Here is a 21743-nt window from a genome sequence, read left to right as displayed (position 1 = left end):
TGTGTTGAGAGAGATGTTGTTGATGCATAGATGGTCACGGTATTGATAGGGGCGTTAGTAGTATCCATGGGGTTGGATTTAGTGAATCGAATGTCTTGGGTGAGTAAGGCGTGAATGCTATGTGTATAGTTAGGGTACAGTTCGTTTGTGAACTGAACAGGAAGAAAATCAGGGCCCTATGTATTGTATATGGTATAGGGAGCAAGCACACGTATGCCATCAGTGGTGTGGGCGTGTGTGTTCGCCCTCTCTGTAACCCGTGGCTGGTGGCCAGGCCGGCCTGGCCCCAATGTATGGAACAGTTTACTGGAATGGAAACTTCTAAAGTTAGCGGTGCCCCCGCTGCAGTAGGCTGTAAATTAAGCCTAGCCTCGTGACATGGGAGAAGAGACAGCGCGGAGACAGCCAAGGAGACAGCAGAACAGACCAGCGAGACAGACAGCGAGACAGAGCAGACCAGGACAGAACAGACCAGACAGACAGACAGACAGCGAGGACAGACAGCGATACAGACAGCGAGAACCAGACCAGCGAGACAGACAGACAGGACAGAAGACAGACAGGACCAGACAGAACAGACAGACAACAGCCGAGCAGACAGCGAGACAGGACAGCCAGACAGGACAGACAGCGAGACAACGTCGAGGACAGACAGCGAGACAGACAACAGACAGACAAGAAGACAACAGACAGACAGGACAGACAGGAGCATAGACAGCACAGACAGACAGACAACAGACAACAGACAGACAGGAACAGACAGACCAGACAGAACAGACAGACAGGACCAAAGACAAGGGAAAGAGGAGAAAAGGAATACAAGTAATGTAGTTTTGCGCTGATGGGTCTGTTTCAGGTGTGTTGTGTTATGGCTCTTTGTGACATTTTTGTGTGGTGTGCATGTTTGCCGCTCTTGCTTAGATATGCCACCCCCATACTGCCCCTGCAGTGCCCCCAGTGCGTGGAAACAGGTCACTCAGAGTGAGTGTGTGTGTGGTTTTTCTTTGTGAGAAGTTTGGTTTTCCAACTTACACGTTAATCCATGGACTATGTTCTCCCTGTTTTGAGAGAGGTACTGTGGTTGAGTTCCCTCACCCTCCTCCACTCTCCCTGTTTCTCGACTCCTCTATTCCTCTCTCATTCTCCCTCACCCACCCTCTTTCTCCACTTCTCTCTATCGCTCCTTTCTCACCCACTTCTCCACTCTCCCTCCTCCCCTCCTCTCTCTCCTCTCTCCCTCCTCTCTCCCCTCTCCCCTCTCTCTCCCCTTCCTCTCTCTCCTCTCTCCCTCTGCCCCTCCCCCTCTCCTCTCATCTCTCTCTCTCCCTCCTCTCTCTCTCTCTCTCTCCCTCCCCCTCGCTTCTCCCCTCCTACCCGTCAGTCCACTTAGATGTTCCCATTCTATCGCCCTTCACACGAACACCCTCCCCCTCATCACTCGCTCCCTCTCTCTCTCCCCTCCTCTCTCTCTCTCTCCCCTCTTCCCCCCCTCCTCCTCTCTCTCTCTCTCTCTCTCTCTCTCTCTTTCTCCCTATCCATCTCCCACTAGGATTCATAAGCTGCAGCATGCCCAAAACAACACTGCATTCTTTGGCTCCTGTGTGTTTACCACAGCTCCACCAGCGAGAATGTGAACCCACCCACTCATCACATCACTCTGTGGGGGGTGGGACGGCACACCAGGAGGAGATACGGAGGGAGGGAGAAAGGGAGAGTTACAATGATAGATAGAGGAAATAATTTGATCTGACTAAGTATGTCTTCTGCTGCTTTCTGTGTGTCTGACCCAGAAGATGGGGGCACACTTAACCCATGTTGTAATGGATTAAGTGTGCCCGTGTGTTGGGCACAGTACCCTGGGCAGAGCGGCCACAGTTTCAGGCTGGCAGAGAAAACACAGAGACTCTTTATAGTGGAGTTGGGCTGATTTAAATCAGAAGGCATTGCACTGTTTGGAAGCCTTTCAAAAAGTGACAGAAATGAGACCTTTCTCTGCTCTGTCTCATCCTCTCAGTCCTACTTTGTACTTATTTTCCCTAGAACTGTCGCTGTCTCTCATTCTCTGCCCACTGCTGTCTTCATCATATCCCATATTCCCTTTATTCCTCATCATTCACTTTTCTTCTTACCATCATTTGAGTCAGCTACAGTTTCTCCATGAATGATGCCATCCCTCTATGTCTGTAACAGACTTCTCATTTGATCATATATTGATGCATTTGAATTGAGGCTGTGTAGCCTACTATAAACTGACAGGCATTGTAACTGACCTCCTATTCTCTCTTCTTTCCCTCTAGAGAGCGTGGATCTGAGGCAGTGTTGCCCAGGCTTGGTGTCTCGTCTGTGGGTCCCACCTCAGCTCATCACCCTTCCTCAGCCCTGTACTCTCCAGGCCCGCAGGACCAACCCCAATAAGACCACTGCCTGAGCGGGACAGTGGACCGGAGCTATCCTGGACCGGAATTATCCTCTCAACGCCATGGCAACCAATAGGGAACGGCAGGTGGGTCACATGACTGGCTTTTCACCTGCTGTCTACCCCTTTGCCTTCAACTCCATGAGGAGCCATTCCCCCTTCGACCTGCTGGCCAATAGCAGCCTGTTTGGACGATTTGGGGCAGACCTACCGAAAGAGATGGCTGCATTGTGTAAGTACTGTTAATCATATTCTTCATATTCAATACATAAGTGTATAACCACACAAACACGATAACATAGAGAGAGAGAGAAAGAAAGAGAAGATAGAGAGAGAGAGCAAGAGAGAGAGAGAGAGAGAGAGAGAGAGAGAGAGAGAGAGAGAGAGAGAGAGAGAGAGAGAGAGAGAGAGAGAGAGGAGAGAGAAGAGAGAGAGAGCAAAGAGAGAGAAGAGAGAGAGAGCAAGAGAGAGAGAGAAGGAGAGCAACGAGAGAGAGAGAGAGGAGGGAAGAAGAGAAGCGAGAGAGTGAGAGAGAGAAAGAGAAAGAGTGAGAGAGAGAGAGGAAAGCGAAGAGAGAAAGAGAGATTGAGAGAGAGAGAGAAGAGAGAGAGAGAGAGAGCAAGAGAGGAGAGCAAGGAGAGAGAGAAAAGAGAGAGGAGAGAGAGCGAGAGAGTGAGAAGAGAGAAAGAGAAAGATGTGAGAGAGAGAGAGAAAGCGAGAGAGAAAGAGAGATTGAGAGAGAGAGAGCAAAATACAGTCCAAAAGAGAGAGGGGTAAGGTGTAAAACAGAGTGTCATGGCCCTTCCCAGGAAAGCAGGCAGGCCGGCGAGGGGGGGGGGGGGGTTAGGCAGTGGGTTGGCAGGGTACAGGGCCAAGCCTGAAGGCAGCAGGAAGAACAAGTGTCCCTTTATGAGCTGGCTTTACAGAGGTGAATCAAATTATAACATTATAAAAAACAACATTGAAAAGAGAGGGATAAGGAGAGAGAGGGGGGAGAGTTTGAAACAGTTCCTTGTTTTGCAATGGGTGAGCCAGTGCGGCTGTCAGAGTTTCCACCACAAGTTCAAAGGGGTGCTGTTGTCCAGAGAGAGAAGAGAGAGAGCGGAGAGCGAGATACTCCCATATCTATGTGCAGCACGATTTGTCACCTGTTGCCACAAGAAAAAGGGCAACCAGAGAAGAACCAAACACCATTGTAAATACAACCCATATTTAGTTTATTTATTTTCCCTTTTGTACTTTAACTTATTTGCACATAATATGACATTTGTAATGTCTTTATTCTTTGGAAGCTTTTGTGAGTGTAATGTTTACTGTAATATGTATTGTTTATTTCACTTTGTTTATTATCTAGTTCACTTGCTTTGGCAATGTTAACATATGTTTCCCATGCCAATAAAAGTTCTTAATTGAATTGAATTGAGAGGAGAGAGAGATATGAGATAGTTGGATAAATGTAGATAAACTTGAAATATTTCACAAGGACTGTGTACAGGAAAACTAACCTCAACATTTAAAACCTTCAATCCGGAATCAAAATTACCATACCTGAAACATTGATGTTGACGAAATGACAATGAATGGACGGTTACTTACCAAGCGACTAAGCAAAGAAAAAACTTGAACAAACCAAAACCTGCCGAAGAGAAACACAGCAGAACCTGGAAATACCATCCAACACAAAAACTGCTGATTAATATTCAGTATGAAGCTACTTCTGAAGCCCAAAAAAGTAAAAGACAATAATAATTTGGTTATATTAAGCTAAGTGAAATAAGGCTATACTACCAAGCTGCTAGGACACCTTCAATTAGCACTGAAGTGTGAAGTCAGATGTGTGAAAACTCTTGAGCCCAACAATGGCAGGAGAGTTTCACGCCCCCCCCCCCCCCCCCACACACACACACACACACCAAATGCAGAGGCCTTTGAAGCCCCAATGGCATATCCCTGTCCAGAGGTCATTACCATACAGTACCCCATGGATATTAAAAATAACCCTGCAAGAATAAGTACAAAAAAAACCACACAGAACCCTCCTATGGCACCATGGCTATAAGAGCACACTACCCCTATGTCAAGAGAGAGGCCCAGCACTGATCACACCTCTTCAAACTGTCCTGCAGACGAAGATAGGTACCCCCCCAGCCTGAACACACTCAGTCCACAACTGCACTGCGCCTCCATCATTGAGAAGGGATAAATTCACAGAGCTGGAGAGAGACAATGGTGGAGCTCAGAGAAGCTTAGTCCACACAATCCAGACAGAACAAGCCCACATAACAGACCAGCACAACAAAACCCCCCCCCCCCCCCCCCCCCCCCAACAAGACCCGGAGGGCAGAAGGTGGAGATGGACGGCTGTCTGAGAGAGCTGGCTGCTCTACGGACTGAGGTGAGAGAACTTAATGAGGATGAGGTCAGAAAGCTGAGGTGTGACAGAGAGCAGGACAGTCCCCCAGACAAGCCAGCAGAACAGCCCACCTCAGACCCAGACCACAACTTCAACACCACAATGGGACAGACAACACAGGACCCACCAACCCAACAGACCCCGCCCCCTCCTAACAGCCCTCCTGACAACCCCCCCACATCCACTGAGGACACACAAAAGCCAGAGTTTGTGCTCCTCATTGACTCAAATGGCAAATACATTTGAGAGGATTAAGTTTTTCTCAAACACAAAGTGGCTAAACTCTGGTGCCCAAACACTAGGCATGCCCTGGAGCTGTTGTCAGAGGACAGACTAGGGTCCCCCAGCCACATCATAATTCACACGTGCACAAATGACATGAGGGCCCATCAGGAAAGAGTGGCAACAGCACTCGCGGGTGTGATTGAAAAAGCTTCTTCCACTTTCCCCAACGCACAAGTGGTTGTCTCCACCCTGCTACCACGAAAATACTTTCACCCTGCCACCATACAGCGGGTGAATGCAAGCATTTCGCGAGACTGTGCCTCAAAACATAATGTCTACCTGGCCCACCACTCCACCCTGGACTTGAACAGCCTTTACGACCAGGTCCACCTCTACAAGGCAGCAATCCAAACTTTTGCCAGGACCCTGAAGGACGTCACTCTCAACCTCAGCCCCAGCACCTCACACAGGAACAACAGAGCAACAGACACCCTCCCAAACCTGCAAAAAAAAACTCCCGAAGGACCTGCACCAAGAGTGCCCATGCCAAGAGGACCTACACTCAGACCACAGCATCACCTGCCACACCACAACGAGCTAAGAACACCCCAAGCAAACCCTGGCCACACCGTATATAGGCCCCCCATATCAGACCTATGCTCCATCTGCCCACCCCATGCCCCCCGCCCCTGCGGCAAGGACCTCAGCATGACAGCAGAACATATGCCCAGGCCGTGAGCAGAGCAACAGGCCCAAACCCCACTATTACACCCGCCCAAGCCTCATCATGCGACCTAAGAGGTATGTATCAGATGCTCAACATGCTCTGCTCACACCTACTGTGATGGTCCGGGCCTAAACCACACAAAGCTTTTACTATCTCATCCTGGAATATACAAGGTCTGAGGTCATCTGCCTTTGGCCTAAACAGCAGGAACCCAGACTTCATCAAATACTGACATTGTCATCCTACAAGAAACATGGTATAAAATAGATGGACCCACTGGTTGCCTTCTAGGTTACAGAGAGCTGGTATTCCCATCCACCAAACTACCAGGTATGAAACAGGGAAGAGACTCAGGGGGTATGCTAATTTGGTATATAGCAGACCTAACCCACTCTATTAAATTTGTCAAAAGAGGAACATTTTACATCTGGCTAGAAATGAATAAGGAAATTATCTAAACAGAGAAAAATGGCCTCATGTGTGCTACCTATATCCGCCCAATAGAATCCCCATACATTAACGATGACAGCTTCTCCATCCTAGAGTGGGAGATCAACAAATTCCAGGCCCAGGGACATGTACTAGTCTGTGGCGACCTAAATGCCAGAACTGGACAAGAACACGACACCCTCAGCACACAGGGGGACAAACACCTACCTGGAGTTGACAGCATTCCCTCCACCATATGCCCCCCTAGACACAACTACAACCACAAAACAAACAAAAATGGGTCACAACTCCTGCAACTCTGTTGGACGCTGGGTATGTACATAGTCAATGGTAGGCTTCGAGGGGACTCCTATGGTAGGTACACCTATAGCTCATCTCTTGGCAGTAGTATTGTAGACTACTTTATCACTGACCTCAACCCAGAGTCTCTTAAAGCATTCACAGTCAGTCTACTGACACCCCTTTCAGATCACAGCAAAATCACACTCTACTTAAACAGAGCTATGCTCAACCATGAGGCATCAAAGCCAAAGGAACTGAATAATATTAAGAAATGCTATAGATGGAAAGAAAATAACAAAAAACTATTGGGCAACAACAAATTCAATCCCTTCTAGACAATTTCCTGGACAAAATGTTTCACTGTAATAGTGAAGGTGTAAACTTGGCAGTAGAAAACCTAAACAGTATATTTGACGTCTCAACTTCCCTTTCACATCTAAAAATGTCAAGCAGACAACCTAAGAAAATTAACAACAATGATAAATGGTTTGATAAATGGTTTGATGAAGAATGCAAGAACCTAACAAATAAGTTGAAAACCCTATCCAACCAAAAACATAAAGACCCAGAAAACCTGAGCCTACGCCTTCACTATGGTGAATCACTAAAACAAAACAGAAATACACTACGGAAAAAGAATGAAGAGCACATCAGAAATCAACTCAATGTGATTRAAGAATCCATTTTTCCACCACTTCTGGGAAAATTGGAAAACTCTAAACAAACGACAACATGAAGAGTTATCTATCCAAAACGGACATGCATGGATAAACCACTTCTCAAATTTTTGGGGTTCTATAACAAAGAACAAACAGCAAAAACATATACATGATCAGATGCAAATCTTATAATCAACTATTAAAGACTATGAGAACCCACTGGATTCTCCAATTACATTGAATGAACTAAACGACAAAATACAAACCTTCCAGCCCAAAAAGGCCTGTAGTATCTGAAATGAAATGATAAAACACAAATTACAATTGGCTATATACTTAAACTCTTTAACATCATTCTCATCTCTGGCATCTTCCCCAGTATTTGGAACCAAGGACTGATCACCCCAATCCACAAAAGTGGAGACAAATTTGACCCCAATAACTACCGGGGGATATGTGTCAACAGCAACCTTGGGGAAACCTGCTGCATTACCATTAACAGCAGACTCGTACATTTCCTCAGCGAAGAAAATGTACTGAGCAAATGTCAAATTGGCTTTTTACCAAATGACTGTATGACAGAACACGTATTCACCCTGCACACCCTAATTGACAAACAAACAAATCAAAACAAAGGCAAAGTATTCTCATCCTTTTAAAAAAAGCTTTTGACTCAATTTGAGGGTCTGCTGTACAAATTGATGGAAAGTGGTGTTGGGGGAAAAACATACAACATAATAAAATCCAAACTACAAGTGTGTGGTTAAAATTGGCAAAAAACACAAATTTCTTTCCACAGGGCCGGGGGGTGAGACAGTGATGCAGCTTAAGCCCCACCCTCTTCAACATATATAACAAATTGGCAAGGGCACTAGAACCGTCTGCTGCACCTATACCCACTAATGATCAAAATCCAGAAAAGAGCTGTTAAATTCAACAACTACCTAAAAGGACACAATTCCCAAACCATCCATAAGAAAGCCATCACATACAGAGAAATTTACCTGGAGAAGATCCCCCTAAGCAAGCTGGTTTTGGGGCTCTGCTCACAAACACAAACAGACCCCACAGAGCCCCAAGACAGCAACACAATTAGACTCAACCAAATCATGAGAAAACAAAAAGATAATTACTTGACACAATGGAAAGAATTTGCACAAAAAATGAGCAAACTAGAATGGTATATGGCCCTAAACAGAGAGTATACAGTGGCAGAATACCTGACCACTGTGACTGACCCAAAAATAAGGAAATATTTGACTCTGTACAGACTCAGTGAGCATAGCCTTGCTATTGAGAGAGGCAGCCGAAGGCATATCTGGTTCCCAAGAGAAGACAGGCTATGTGCACACTGCTCACAAAATGAAGTGGAAACTGAGCTGCACTTCCTAACCTCCTGCCATATGTATGACCATATTAGAGACACATATTCCCCTCAGAATACACAGATCCACAAAGAATTTGAAAACAAATCCAACTTTGATAAACTCCCATATCTATTTGGTGAAATATCACAGTGTGCCATCACAGCAGCAAGATGTGTGACCTGTTGCTGCAAAAAAGGGCAGTGAAGAACAAGGACCATTGTAAATACTGTACAACCCATATTTATGTTTATTTATTTTCCCTTTTGTACTTGAACTATTTGCACATCATTACAACACTGTATATAGACATAATATGACATTTGAAATGTCTTTATTCTTTTGGAACTTTTGAGTGTGATGTTTACTGTACATTTTTTATTGTTTATTTCACTTTTGTTTATTATCTATTTCACTTGCTTTGGCAATGTTAACATATGTTTCCAATGCCATTAAAGCCCCTTAAATTGAAATTGGAGAGAGAGCGAGAGAGGAGCGAGGAGCGAAAGAGAGAGAGAGAGAGAGAGAGAGAGAGAAGAAGAGAGAGAGAGAGAGAGAGAGAGAGAGAGAGGAGAGAGAGAGGAGAAGAGAGAGAGGAGAACGGAGAACGGAGAACGAGAACGAGAAGAGAGAGAGAGAGAGAGAGAGAGAGAGAGAGAGAGAGAAGAGAGAGAGAGAGAGAGAGAGAGAGAGAGAGGAAAGTCAACCCAGTATCACAGATTATCGTGAAATAGACACGAAATGTACATGAATGCATTACGAAGAAAGAAAATTATGTAATACACACAAAATGCCTTGTGATTAACTTTTTTGTGCCTCTCACGAATTTCTAATTATGTAATTTGTGTCTATTTCACAATAAGCTGTGATAGTGTGTTGAACAAGTAGAGGGATGAGTGAGGGAGAAAGCATGTGGGAAATCATTTGAAATACTACTATCTCTTTTGAGCATGTTGAAAGGAGACTGAAGTATGACACACACACAAACACACACACGCACACACACACGCACACACACACACATCCAGCAGTCCCAATATACAGTACAGTCATTTCCTTGCCCCTGTTCTTCTCCAGCAGACATGTAGAGACTGAGAGCAATGTGAGTATGAGCAGTATGAGCAATCTGCTCTGTTGTTAGTGCCCTGGCTCTGACTATAACCACATGAAACACATAGACGTCAATACTGCAGGAATGAAGTCTGGAGAGGAACAGATCAATGACAGATGGATGCTGAGGTACTGCTGGAGAGAACAAAGAAAAATTGACACTAGTACATTTCATTGGACAAAGTTAGTTTGATCGTAAGTTGCAGTGGACCGTTAACCCAAATGGTTTGAGGAAACAAATGGCCTTGAACGGTTTGAGTTTGAAAGCTTAGACATTTGAGTTTTTTGAGTTTGTTCGACAATCATCATTGTTGACACTACTTAAATACTAACTAGTAGAACTTGAAACTATTGAGATAAGTTAATAAAAAAGGGGGTTTTCTTGGTCAGGTCGGATGGTCAGGAAAAACTCCCAATACAGTATAACAATTGAATAGCACTACATTAATGCTAACAATGATCTCAACAATGAGCATACACTTTGATCCACAATGACTTACAGTAAGTAGCCAGCCCTCCAGTTCAGTGTAGTGATCATAAAAACTGTAAAAGACTTGTTAAACAAAAAACTCATGACTCCCCCTCTGCTCTCCCTGTCCTCCATGTCCAAACTTGTCTGTTCTCCTTGCCAGGCTTTCACATGTCAGTCCCTCCCTCCTTCCGTTCCTCTCTCCCTCTGCTCAATTAATCCTCTAGGGATTTGAGGAAGAGGCAGAGAGCAGTAGAGAGGACTCCCCACTAAACCCCCTGGTGGAGCCAAGGTTGGGGAGGAATCTGACAACACATCCTGCCTGGAGAACACACACTCACACACACTGGCAGATGAGCAGACACACACACAAGGACGCACTCTGACAGACACACACATACACTAAACGACAGGAGTATGCACACGGGCACGAGCGCACATGCACGCACGCACGCACGCACGCATGCACGCACGCACACACACACACACACACACACACACACACACACACACACACACACACACACACACCACAACCACACACACACACACACACACACACACACACACACACACACACACACACACACACACACACACACACACACACACACACACACACACACACAGACAAGTCGACGCAGTATCTGCTATGCTGGCATCAAGATTAGAAATACCTGTTGAGCACAGTGTTAGTCAGAGAGATACAGTGAGTTCCAAAAGTACAGTGACAGTGACAAATGTTTTGTTGTTCTTTTGGCTTTGCCCCAATATGTTTGGTCCTGTAAAATGTGGGACATGTACAAAAGGTTCTGTAATTTCTAAACGGTTCACTCAATATTGATGGAAATACCCTCAAATTAAAGCTGACAGTCGGTAATTTAATCTCATAGTCATTGTATCATTTCAAATCAAAAGTCCTGGAGTACAGAGCCAAAACAACCAACCGTGTGTCACTGTCCTAATACTTCTGTAGCTCACTGTAGCTGTCGGATTGAGTTAGTAGGGAAACTTTGTGGTATTGCTGTGGTTGTGTGCCTCTGTGTGTGTCCTGATCTACCAGGAGATTATCAGCTGATCTGGTCACAGTGGCTGTTATCTGTTGATCTCTGCCATATCTGGAGTCTTCAGACCAAACGGCAGGAGTCCATTAGCACCACTAATACCTGATAACATCTCAGCCCTGCCCCTCAGAGAGAGGGAGGGAGGGAGAGGGAGAGAGAGGAGAGAGAGAGATAGAGGAGAGAAAAAACAGAGAGAGAGAGAAGGAGGGGAGATATAGGGAGAGAGAGATATATAGAGATAGAGAGAGATAGAGATATCTACTTCACTTGCTTTGCAATGTTAACATATGTTTGCCATGCCAATAAAGCCCTTGAATTGAATTGATAAAGGGAGAGACAAACTCCAAAAGTGTTGGGACACTGTAAAGTCCATGAAGAAATAAGAGCACTCCTCCCAGCTGCCCACTGCACTGAGGCTGGGAAAAACTGTCACCACCGAAAAATCTACGATAATAGAGAATTTCAATAAGCATTTTTCTACGGCTAGCTTTGCTTTCCACCTGGCTACCCCTACCCGGTCAACAGCTCTGCACCCCCCACAGCAACTTGCCCAACCTCCCCAATTTCTCCTTCACCCAATTCCAGATAGCGATGTTCTGAAAGACTTGCAAAATCTGGACCCCTACAAATCAGCTGGTAGACAATCTGGACCCTCTCTTTTCTAAAATTATCCGCTGCAATTGTTGCAACCCCTATTACTAGCCTGTTCAACTCTCTTTTATATCGTGCTGAGATCCCCAAAGATTGGAAATCTGCAGCGGTCATCCCCCTCTTCAAAGGGGGAGACACTCTAGACGCAAACTGTTATAGACCTAATTATTATCCTACCCTGCCTTTCTAAGGTCTTCGAAAGCCAAGTTAACAAACAGATCACCGACCATTTTGAATCCCACCTACCTTCTCCGCTATGCAATCTGGTTTCCGAGCTGGTCATGGGTGCACCTCAGCCACGGTCAAGGACCTAAACGATATCATAACCGCCATCGATAAACGGCAATACTGTGCAGCCGTATTCATCGACCTGGCCAAGCTTTCGACTCTGTCAATCACCGCATTCTTATCGGCAGACTCAACAGCCTTGGTTTCTCAAATGACTGCCTCGCCTGGTTCACCAACTACTTCTCAGACAGAGGTCAGTGTGTCAAATAAAGAGGCCTGTTGTCCGACCTCTGGCAGTCTCTATGGGTGCCACAGGGTTCAATTCTCGGGCCGACTCTTTCTCTGTATACATCAATGATGCGCTCTTGCTGCTGGTGATTCTCTGATCCACCTCTACGCAGATGACACCATTCTGTATACTTCTGGCCCTTCTTTGGACACTGTGTTAACAAAACCTCCAGACGAGCTTCATGCCATACAACTCTCCTTCCGTGGCCTCCAACTGCTCTTAAATGCAAGTAAAACTAAATGCATGCCTTCAACCGATCGCTGCCTGCACCTGCCTGCCCATCTAGCATCACTACTCTGGACGGTTCTGACTTAGAATATGTGGACAACACAAATACCATAGGGTCTTGGTTAGACTGTAAACTCTCCTTCCAGACTCACATTAAGCATCTCCAATCCAAAATTAAATCTAGAATCGGCTTCCTATTTCGCAACAAAGCATCCTTCATTCATGCTGCCAAACACACCCTCGTAAAACTGACTATCCTATCGATCCTTGACTTAGGCGATGTCATYTACAAAATAGCCTCCAACACTCTACTCAGCAAATTGGATGTAGTCTATCATAGTCCCATCCGTTTTGTCACCAAAGCCCCATATACTACCCACCACTGTGACCTGTATGCTCTCGTTGACTGGCCCTCGCTTCATCTTCATCGCCAAACCCACTGGCTCCAGGTCATCTATAAGTCTTCGCTAGGTAAAGCCCCACCTAATCTCAGCTCACTGGTCACCATAGCAGCACGCACCCGTAGAATGCGCTCCAGCAGGTATATTTCACTGGTCACCCCCAAAGCCAACTCCTCATTTGGCCGCCTTTCCTTCCAGTTCTCTGCTGCCAATGACTGGAACGAATTGCAAAAATCACTGAAGCTGGAGACTTATATCTCCCTCACTAACTTTAAGCATCAGCTGTCAGAGCAGCTTACAGATCATTGCACCTGTACATAGCCCATCTGTAAATAGCCCACCCAACTACCTCATGCCCATATTGTTATTTATTTTTGCTCCTTTGCACCCCAGTATCTCTACTTGCACATTCATCTTCTGCACATCTATCACACCAGTGTTTAATTGCTAAATTGTAATTATTTCGCTACTCTGGCCTATTTATTGCCTTTACCTCCATAATCTTACTTCATTTGCACACACTGTATATATACTTTTCTATTGTGTTATTGACTGTACGTTTGTTTATCSCATGTGTAACTCCGTGTTGTTTGTGTCCCACTGCTTTGCTTTGTCTTGGCCAGGTCACAGTTGTAAATGAGAACTTGTTCTCAACTGACCTACCTGGTTATATAAAGGTGAAATAAAATTAAAATTWAAAAACCTTGTGTAATTTACTATTCTAACTCTCAACCGTAAGTTGAGACCCTGATGGAGTTCTTATAAAACATTTAAAAAAATAATATTGGAAACAATTCGGTGTCCTCATTATGTATCTATGGCCCTGCAGACAGACAAACACGTTCTGCTGTCATAAGTCTGCGGCTCTTGGAGGTCTGCCTATTATAGGCAGCCTGGTCAGAAGCAGTCAGAGATGAGATGGAAAACACAGCGATTCAAATGAATGCMACATTTTGATGAAAAAAAATAACGAGAATGGCCTAAAAGTAAAGGTTGCTGTGGTACTGAAGGGGCCCAGAACAAACAGCACATTGTGTCTAATTATTTATTTATATAAAATCGGTTGGAATTTTGGTTCTGGTCCCAGCTCTCAACCAGCAGAGAGGCCTCTGTGTGTGTGTGTGTGTGTGTGTGTGTGTGTGTGTGTGTGTGTGTGTGTGTGTGGTGTGTGTGTGTGTGTGTGTGTGTGTGTGTGTGTGTGTGTGTGTGTGGTGTGGTGTGCGTGCGTGGCGTGCGTGCGTGCGTGCCGTGCGTCGTGCGGTCGTTGCGTGCGTGCGTGCGTGCGTGCGTGCGTTGGTGTGTGTGTGTGTGTGTGTGTGTGTGTGTGACAGTGATCAAGAGAGGGAGATAGATACTGGTTGAAAAATGTTTCAACCCTATTTATTCTGCCCCAAACTTCATCAGAACAGGGTGCGCAACAAGACGAAATACACATAAATCAGAGAATGAGTCCATTCCTTCAGAAAAAAACACTAATTGTTATTTTTATTCTTTTTTAAATGTAGTTGTTTAGAAGAGAAACTTGAGTCAGGAACAAAATCAAAACAAATGCATAGATGGGGCGGTGGGTAGTGTGGCTGACTCCACATGATGACAGATGAAGATTAAGTAGCCTTTGACAAGAGTTGGACACAAACCTAAACCAATGAAAATCTTCCGCATAAATAAAGGCGTGGTCTTGAGAGCAAGGTGGTCCAATGGAGCTCACTGGGTGGTTGCAGTTCAAGGAGAAGGGCGGCGCATAGGCTCTCCAATTTGCCTTGTCTAACCGACGCGCCAAAGCCTTTCACGAGCGCTCATACAAACAGAGAATCCCGACAATCAAGATTCCTAATTATCATAATAGTTTTTTAAAAAAGGGGCATTTTGTGTTTGTCATGTATAGGCACTAAACTTATGTAGGACTTCATGGATCTCTTCCTGATCCAAGCTCTTCCTGGCTTTGTTCACCATCCTCAGACTGTGTCATTTATTACTCCAATGTCAAGATTACTATAAGCTTTCTCATTTAGAATGATCCACAGTCTGATACACAGGTTTGGACTTATGAGCAAACACTGTACATTCCAACACAGGCAAATACCACACAAACTGCAGCCAACAGTTCCCTAGCCCCTTAAATGTGACCATAATTGTGACTGCAGCTTTATTGATGAACACATTGTGATTTGTGCCCATACTGTTAGTGCTGGGGTTATGAAAGACAGAGAGAGCCCATTGTTCTGGCCTGTGTGTGTTTCTCTCAGAGATGATGACAGAATGAATAGCTGAGGAACCAGATTCTGAAATGCCCTGTGAGGAGCTGGAATGTGACTGTGTGTGCACTATGTGTGTGTACTATGTGTGTGTATGTGCGTGCGTGTGCATGTGAGTGTGAGTGTACGTGTTAGAAAAAGAGTTGGAGAGAAAGAAAGAAAGAGTGAGAAAGGGAATGGACCTCCCTTTTCCTGTCTGCATTCCCTCTTTCATTTCTGTCTCTCTTTCCTTGGTCCTGGGGCTGGAAGCTGTAGGAAGGGGGGTTTGAGGGGGTAAGGGGGGGGGGCTGTAATTGTCTCAAGGTGTGGAGAGAACAGAGCAGGCTGAGATTGTGCAGCTACGCTCCCTGCTGTGAGTCACAGAGAAGTGTGTTGCGGGGTGTGTGTTGTGTGTGTGTGTGTGTGTGTGTGTTGGTGTTGTGTGTTTTGTGGTGTGTGTGTGTGTGTCTGTGTGTGTGTGTGTGTGTGCTGTGTGTGTGTGAATGTGTGTGTGTGTGTGTGTGTGTGTGTGTGTGTGCTGTGTGTGTGAGTGTGTGTGTGTGTTGCGTCGTGCGCGCGTGTGTGTGACGTGTTGACAGACAGGTAAAAATGTTGAGACTAAGAGAGGGAAACGTTTGGTGGGGGACTTGCTTACATGAACAAAGCAAAGTTTAAAAGGCAAAAAGAGGCCATAGCATTATGAAAAGAGTGACTTTTTTCTTGGAAGTTTCACTATTGTTCAGTTGACTCTAACACTTCCATAGTGAGAGAAAAGAGAGAGAAAAAGAGGAAGAGAGGCAGAGAGAAAGAGTAAAAGAGAGAAAAAATGCAACAGTACATTAACATAGTGGGGAAGATATTGACATAACAGCAAATTTGCAATTATACAATAAGGGAAAATCATTATGGATAATGAGAATCCAAAAAACAGAGTGATCAGAAGAAAAGTGAGCCAGGGAAGGAACAGAAACCAGGGAAGGAGGGCAGGAGAAGTTTGAAGGGGAGTTAGAGCCCCAGTGGGGGTTTCTTCCAGAGTTCATCCCTCGTGAACCAAGGAAGGAAGGGGAGGGAGGGGGGGTGGAGTTGACCGTATAGAGAGCGTATGAAGTATCCAAAGTCACGGCAATTGAGTTGGCTTGCGGGGAAAGCGTGGTATTAATGTGGCTGAAGTAGCCAATAACCCCAGGGCTGGGCAAATCAACTGAATGTAATGAATTGAATTAGAAAGGCAACACAAGCCAGATGACGAGGGAAGAGAGAGAATCTGAAAGAGTTGAAAACACAAACCGGGGAGGGAGAAAGAGAGAGAGAAAGACATAATGTCTCTATTCTTTTGAAACTTTTGTGAGTGTCATGTTTACTTACTGTTTGGCAATGTAAACATATGTTTCCCATGCCAATAAAGCCATTTGAATAGAATTTAGAGAGAGATGAGAAAGAGAGAGATGAGGTAGAGAGAGAGACATGAGGTAGAGAGAGGGAAAAACACCAAACAGAAAAACACCAAATAATGCAGCAGAGCAGAATTAGGCCAATACCCGCTAATTATCAAAATCCAGTAAAGAGCTGTTAAATTCGACAACCACCTAAAAGGAAGCGATTCCCAAACCTTCCATAACATAGTCATCACCTACAGAGAGATGAATCTGGAGAAGAGTCCCCTAAKCAAGCTGGTCCTGGGGCTCTGTTCACAAACACAAACACACCCCACAGAGCCCCAGGACAGCAACACAATTAGACCCAACCAAATCATGAGAAAACAAAAAGATAATTACTTGACACATTGGAAAGAATTAACAAAAAATCTGAGCAAACTAGAATGCTATTTGGCCCTAAACAGAGAGTACATAGTGACAAAATACCTGACCACTGTGACTGACCCAAAAATAAGGAAAGCTTTGACTATGCACAGAATCACTGGGCATWGCCTTGCTATTGAGAGACGCCGTCGTAAGTAGACCTGGCTCTCAAGAGAAGACAGGCTATGTGCTCCCTGTCCACAAAATGAAGTGGAAACTGAGCTGCACTTCCTAACCTTCTGTCAAATGTATGACCATATTAGAGACACATATTTCCCTCAGATTACACAGACACACAAATAATTTGAAAACAAATCCAATTTTGATAAACTCCCATATCTATTCGGTGAAATACCACAGTGGGCAATCAAAGCAGCAAGATTTGTGACCTGTTGCCACAAGAAAAGGGCAACCAGTGAAGAACAAACACCATTGTAAATACAACCGATATTTATGTTTATTTATTTTCCATTTTGTACTCCCACTATTTGCATATCATTACAACACTGTATATAGCCATAATACGGCATTTTAAATGTCTCTATTCCTTTGGAACTTTGTGAGTGTAATGTTTACTGTTCATTTTTTATTGCTAATTTCACCTTTTTTTATTATCTATTTCACTTGCTTTGGCAATGTAAACATACAGTACCGGTCAAAAGTCATTCAAGGGAAAATTCCAAGAGTGTGCAAAGCTGTCATCAAGGCAAAGGGTGGCTACTTTGAAGAATCTCAAACATAAAATATATTCTGATTTGTTTTACACCTTTTTGGTTACTACATGATTCCATATGTGTTATTTCATGTAGAAAATAGTACAAATAAAGAAAAACCCTTGAATGAGTAGRTGTGTCCAAGCTTTTGACTGGTACTGTATGTTTCCCATGCATATAAAGACCTTTAATTGAATGGAATTTAATTGAGAGATGAGCTAGGGAGATAGAGATGAGGTAGAGAGATAGAGAGATGAGGTAGAAAGATAGAGATGAGGTAGAGAGATAGAGAGATGAGGTAGAGAGATAGAGATGAGGTAGTAGAGAGCTAGAGAGATGAGGTAGAAAGATAGAGATGAGGTAGAGATATAGAGAGGTGAGGTAGAGAGAGAGAGATGAGGTAGTAGAGAGCTAGAGAGATGAGGTAGAAAKATAGAGATGAGGTAGAGATATAGAGAGGTGAGGTAGAGAGAGAGGGATGAAGTAGAGCGAGAGATGAGGTAGAGCAATAAAGATGATGTATTTGATATTATTTGATTTTAGTAGGATCTCTTTTAGTCCTCATTTGGACTAATCTTTTCAAGAGTCCTTAAACATTCAAATACAATTTATAATACGATCACATTTTCACATATAACACACTGTTACAAACAGACATAATACACTGACATATTGACACAGCAACAAAACATAACCTTCAAATTGGTTAACTATTCAAATGTTCTAATAGTATTGAGAGTCTTGAAACATATATTATTGAAAGGTTTCTGGTTTGCTCAATAAAATTATTTATTTCTTTAATTACTATAAATCGAAAATGCCTTTTGCCTATTTCTCTTTTCTGTCTGGATAACACATAGATGGTGGACAACCTATTCCTAGTATTTACTGAATGTCTGTTCTCTTACAAACTGAATACTGTGTGAATGAGTTTGACCGTTTTAAATGGTGTACACTTGTAAATAAAATAGATTTTTTTTTTTTCAATTGTCTTGTTGATTGACGGCCAACCAAGAGCATTGAGCATGATTATAACGTGAATGTAATCCACACCTTAAAACAATCATTGCTGCTTTGTTCTGTGCATTCTGCAGCCTCCTAATTTCTCACTTGATGATGCATTTCCCCAGACCACAGAAACAATAGTTCCACCTGACTTCTCAATTCAATCTTGGCTTATTTGCTTAAGAATCTTTCCCGGTAAATATTAACTATCCTTCTGATCATGCTTGCAGTTATATAATATATTACATATAAACTGATGACTAATATATATAATAATATATATATATTATATATATATATATTATATATATTTTTATTTTTTTTTAAAACATTTAGATTCGTTTTTTGAGACAACGATGATAAGCAGTTGTCTAGCTGCACCCCTAGTAGTTTGGTTTCTGCCACTTCCTCAATTTGTACTCCCCCATACTTAATTGTATACAATGCTGTGTTGGCCTTTCCTGGTGGAACAGACCAACATAACCTTGGTTTTCTTGGTGTTCAAAAAAGTTTGTTCCAGCAAACCCACTCCCTGATATTTCCCAGATCTACTTGTACTTGCTGTACGTGTTGAACCGATTGTCTATTTGTATAAATTGTAGTATCATCTGCAAATATAGTAGCTTGAGTTTTAGATAAGGCATAAGGAAGGTCGTTGGTATATATTAAGTAAAGAAGTGGCCCAAGGCAGCTGCCCTGTGGTATTCCACAGTTTGGAGCATGAGGGGAGGAAAACGACTCATTGATATAGGTGGACTGTTTCCTGTCAGTTAGATATGACTGTACCCAATTCAATGCTGCCTCCTTAAACCCATGATGCAATAATTTAGTCAAAGTTATTTCATGATCCACTAAATCAAATGCTGCATTAAAATCTAAAAATAGTACACCCACAAACTTGCCATTATCCATAGCATTGAGCCACTGGTCAGTTATGTCAACCAATACAGTGGTAGCGGAATGGTTTTTGCAATAAGCATGCTGATTGGCTGTAATCAGATCATTTTTCCATGTACTCCCATATTTGTCTACTCACAATACCCTCCAATATCTTACTGAGTGAAGGGAGTAGACTAATTTGTCGACTATTGGAAGGAGTAATGGGTTCYTTGCTGTCTTTCGGGATTGGACACAGTTTAGCATTCTTCCATACATTTGCAAATGTCCCCTTTTCCGGTGACCAATTAAATATGTATTTCAGTGGAGCTGAAATCTCGGGAGCAGCATAGCGAAGTAAATTCTTTCCCATAAGATCATAACCTGTAGATTTACCATCGGGTAATGACTTCAATAGGTTTAATACCTCCTCTACTGACACCATTTGTAGATTAAAAGATCAGKTTTTTTTGCTCATAATATGATCATCAATCCACTGGACGATAGCTTGTTTGGAAGAATGGGTGTTTACATAAATCTGCTAGTTGATTGCCAATATCAGCTGGTTTTGTTATTGTTCTCCCGTCAACCTCCACACTAGATGGACATGTTGAAATAGATGTACCAAGTAAGCCCTTAACTGTATTCCATGCCTTTTTAGAATCATTTTTACAATGAATAAAAGCATTTTTGTAAAATAGCGTATTTTTCTCACKATTTAATTTAACTGCATATTTACGTAGTGTTCTATAATTCTGTTAATCTATTTCGAGTTTAGATTTGGCTACCAAGACCTTTGCCATATTTCTTTGACAAACTGTACTCTTTCTTACTGGGGCATGATGGTCCATTACCTCAGTGAGCAAATCAATAAAACATTCTGATTTAAATCATCATAAATCATCTCCCAGGTAGAGAGAACATGATAGATAGACTGGAGAACACACTGTACAAACAGCTGACGTGTTGATTTACGGAACATGCTCCTCTCTTCACATGTTATGAAATAACATCTGTATCAGTAAAAATGACTTCCCCTCTCTCTTTAATGCACCACAGCTCTATAAGCATCTCCATTAGGGTCGGTGCAGTAGAAGTTTTGTCTACGTTGCTGCTGTGGTTTTTTATGTGTTTGGTCAAACTTTTGTCTTGTGTTTGAACCCGGTGACTGTGGTGTGCATGAAACTAGCACTGCGGTGCTGGATGCGGTTCAGTATACGGTCATTGAAATTACTGACTGTGAGAGAGAGAGAGAGAGAGAGAGAGAGAGAGAGAGAGAGAGAGGCCTGTTCTCTCAGCAAAGAGGGGGGGGGGGGGGAGCAGGGAGGGAACTAGAGAGCCGGGGGCGGCCCATTAGTCTTGGTTGGTCACATAACAAACTTTCTATCCTATGTCTCCTCTGTTTTCCCTTCCTCCTCTTCATATTTCATATTTTACAAATGAAAACAAACACTATGCCTCCCTCCCTGTCTTTCTTTCTATTTTTAATTCAATTTAAGGGCTTTATTGGCATGGGAAACATATGCTAACATTGCCAAAGCAAGTGAAAATAGATAATAAACAAAGTGAAAAAACAATACAAATTAACAGTAAACATTACACTCACAAAAGTTCCAAAGGAATAAAAACATTTAAAAGTTCATATTATGTCTATGTACAGTATTGTAATGATGTGCAAATAGTTAAAGTACAAAAGGGAAAATAAATAAAAAACATAAATATCGGTTTGTATTTACCAATGGTGTTTGTTCTTCACTGGTTGCCCTTTTCTTGTGGGCAACCAGGTCACAAATCTTGCTGATGTGAGTGCACACTACGGTATTTCACCCAATAGATATTGAGAGTTAACTCAAAATTGGATTGTTTTCAATTCTTTGTGCATCTGTGTAATCTGAGAGAAATATGTGTCTCTAATATGGTCATACATTTGGCAGGAGGTTAGGAAGTGCAGCTCAGTTTCCACCTCATTTTGGTGGGCAGTGTGGACATAGCCTGTCTTCTCTTGAGAGCCAGGTCTGCCTTCGGCGGCCTTTCTCAATTTGCAAGGCTATGCTCACTGAAACTGTACATAGTCAAACATTTCCTTAATGTTGGGTCAGTCACAGTGGTCAAGGTATTCTGCCACTATCTACTCTTTTTT

At 43.3% G+C, this 21743-nt stretch overlaps 1 protein-coding gene across 1 annotated transcript in view; it reads left to right on the top strand.

Moving 5' to 3' along the window:
• LOC111965987 (retinoic acid receptor gamma-like) overlaps nucleotides 1-21743 on the top strand; it is an 81077-nt gene that overhangs the window by 22480 nt on the left and 36854 nt on the right. Inside the window, exon 2 of the mRNA XM_023990434.2 lies at nucleotides 2298-2648. Within this exon, the coding sequence (XP_023846202.1) occupies nucleotides 2480-2648 (169 nt within the window). The 5' untranslated portion in view covers nucleotides 2298-2479. The remainder of the gene's footprint in view (nucleotides 1-2297; nucleotides 2649-21743) is intronic.

The sequence above is a fragment of the Salvelinus sp. IW2-2015 genome, linkage group LG1 (genome assembly GCF_002910315.2).
Source record: "Salvelinus sp. IW2-2015 linkage group LG1, ASM291031v2, whole genome shotgun sequence".
Lineage (NCBI taxonomy): Eukaryota > Metazoa > Chordata > Actinopteri > Salmoniformes > Salmonidae > Salvelinus > Salvelinus sp. IW2-2015.
Note: the sequence above shows the minus strand (reverse complement) of the source record. Positions and strands in the feature narration are given on the sequence as shown.